Source organism: Rhagoletis zephyria, unplaced genomic scaffold (assembly GCF_001687245.7).
Source record: "Rhagoletis zephyria isolate East Lansing unplaced genomic scaffold, Rhagoletis_zephyria_1.1 Rzeph_scaffold_43135, whole genome shotgun sequence".
Classification (NCBI taxonomy): Eukaryota; Metazoa; Arthropoda; class Insecta; order Diptera; family Tephritidae; genus Rhagoletis; species Rhagoletis zephyria.
In genome coordinates, this window is record NW_016200190.1 from 1 (window position 1) to 2562 (window position 2562).

Genomic DNA, 2562 nt, shown 5'->3' on the forward strand with positions numbered 1-2562 from the left:
ATCTGGCCTTTGAGTGGACCTCGTTAAATGTGCTTTCACTTGAACCATCTCTGGGACTTCTGTAAGGTGTAATGCACCACGGTTCAAGCGGATATCCGGAGTCCCTTTAATAAGGTTATACAAGAATAAACGTTGATATTTTCATGATTAATATGTCTAATCCTACCAAGAAGCCAGAAATTGTTTTTAGGATTCAACTGAGACCGTTCTTGCAACGACTTCCTCTCCTCGGAATGTTTCCAAATGAAGGAGTCATGTGCTGCTCCTCCATATCTGGCGTTTATTGCCCTAATGTTATACTGGTGATCGCATATCTATAGAAAATATGTGTGAGTACATGAACACTCCAAGATTCTAAGCGATTCTTAATTCACATATGTACGCATATTGAACTTACCACCATCACATTGAGACTATGAAACCCTTTCCGGTTGAAAAACATGTGCTCATTGCTACTGGGTTTTTGTAGACCAATGTGAGTACCGTCGATACATCCAATAACTAAAAGGAATAAAAATATTAAAAGCTACCAAGAAAACAATGCCATGTATTTCACTTCTTCACCTCTGGGTATTTTGTATTTTTCGTAGAACCACTCCATACAAGGTGTCGAATTTTCAGGAGTGAATTTTATATGTTTTGGGCATAATTTCGCTTCCATTTCCCTTAGCACCCTTGAAATGACTTTTGATACCAAACTTTGACTCATTCCAATAAGATAGTCGTTGCCTACCGAATGCTGGAAACCACCACTTCCTGAAAAGAAAGCGTTGCTGCCAANTTCATAATTTCGCTTCCATTTCCCTTAGCACCCTTGATATGACTTTTGATACCAAACTTTGACTCATTCCAATAAGATAGTCGTTGCGTACCGAATGCTGGAAACCACCACTTCCTGAAAAGAAAGCGTTGCTGCCAATTGAAGCATAGGAGGCACAGCTACAGAAGATTGGCCATGGAAGTCAATAGTTTGCAAAACGTAATGAAATGCATCCTTGTTGAGACGAAATCTCTTGATGAATCTTAAATCAAAATCTAAATTGAAAACATAGGAGACTACATACATATTTAAAAATGTACGCTTTTTGTGGCAATGTAAGCGGATTGTTTTTGTCTCTCAAACGTCTTCTTATAAGACGTTGTTCATTCCCGTCATTTTCCTCAGAAGAACATTCCAAATAAAATAATAACTCAGCGTAAATTTTCCAATATTTAATATTTTTCTGCTTACAAGTAGGTATTTAAATAACACACTAAGTGACATTTCTTTGACAATATTCTATTACAAAAAGTTTTTAATCTACTACATAGCGNAAGAACATTCCAAATAAAATAATAACTCAGCGTAAATTTTTATGTCTCTTCCAATATTTAATATTTTTCTGCTTACAAGTAGGTATTTAAATAACACACTAAGTGACATTTCTTTGACAATATTCTATTACAAAAAGTTTTTAATCTACTACATAGCGAGTTATATTACGATCCGTCAGCAAACGTATGCCATAATTCCAACTTAATCATTCGTACGACACGTCACGTAATTTTTTTTATACGATTGCCGTTTCGTTCTCGTAACACACAATTCGACCCCGGTTTATGTGGTCCAAAGTTATGCGGTAACATACATAAAAAAAAATATTCNGGTTATATTACGATCCGAACGTATGCCATAATTCCAACTTAATCATTCGTACGACACGTCACGTAATTTTTTTTATACGGTTGCCGTTTCGTTCTCGTAACACACAATTCGACCCCGGTTTATGTGGTCCAAAGTTATGCGGTAACATACATAAAAAAAAATATTCCGATGAATTGGTAACCTTCTCCTTTTTTTGAAGTCGGTTAAAAATAAGTACCTAAGCTTCCTAAAAAGCTTCAATATTTCTAAAACTACTATTTATCGTTGAAATATTACAATTACTGTGCAAGGTTCTTTGAGAAAATACTTTCTCCGCTTTTTAAAAAACAATACTAAGGATTTTGCTATATTTGGAAATTGAGTTTTGGCGTACTACTTGTGTACTAGATGTAAAAAATATTAAAATTTTTGCATTTTAGTTATCCAAAACTTTTTTGGCATATTTTGAAGTTATGTAGCCGTTAATGGCCTGTGTTTTAACGAGAATTATTTAAGAAGTTATTTACAGAAAATCGGATTTGCGGAACGTATCGAGTTTTTAAGGAATGAATATACTGACTTCTTTTTAACTTCAATTTTCATAGCGTATAACTTGTTCTAACCTTTTTTAAAAACGAATTTAGCTTTGCTTTTTGCGATGATCTAGTCATACTGGATAGAATACAAGATTGCGCCAATCGAGCTGAGGGCAACCGGGCGTGACATGATTCAATAATTCAAGGTTGGATAAATATTTATATTTGTGTCAATCGACTGCCTTTGAGAAGGAAAGAGAAAGCGGGTAACCATGTTATCCCCTTTTGTGAAAAGGTAGTAGGAAAAGCATCTGAAATGCGTTTTTTTGTATAAAAATAGAATTAAACATATAAAGCAGATTCCACTGATCTACACAATAGACAATGAATTAACTTTTTTAT

General features: G+C 34.5%; 1 protein-coding gene across 1 annotated transcript; it reads right to left on the reverse strand.

The window, feature by feature from the left end:
- Positions 1-39: 39 nt before the first annotated feature.
- On the reverse strand, positions 40-661 carry LOC108355187 (putative nuclease HARBI1; the record flags this gene model as incomplete). Its single annotated transcript, XM_017606361.1, has 4 exons — positions 565-661; positions 398-501; positions 167-299; positions 40-104 (listed from the first exon to the last, which is right to left on the reverse strand). Coding segments are annotated over exons 1-4 (399 nt in total), but the record flags the coding sequence as incomplete, so codon positions are not given.
- Between the last annotated feature and the right edge of the window lie 1901 nt (positions 662-2562).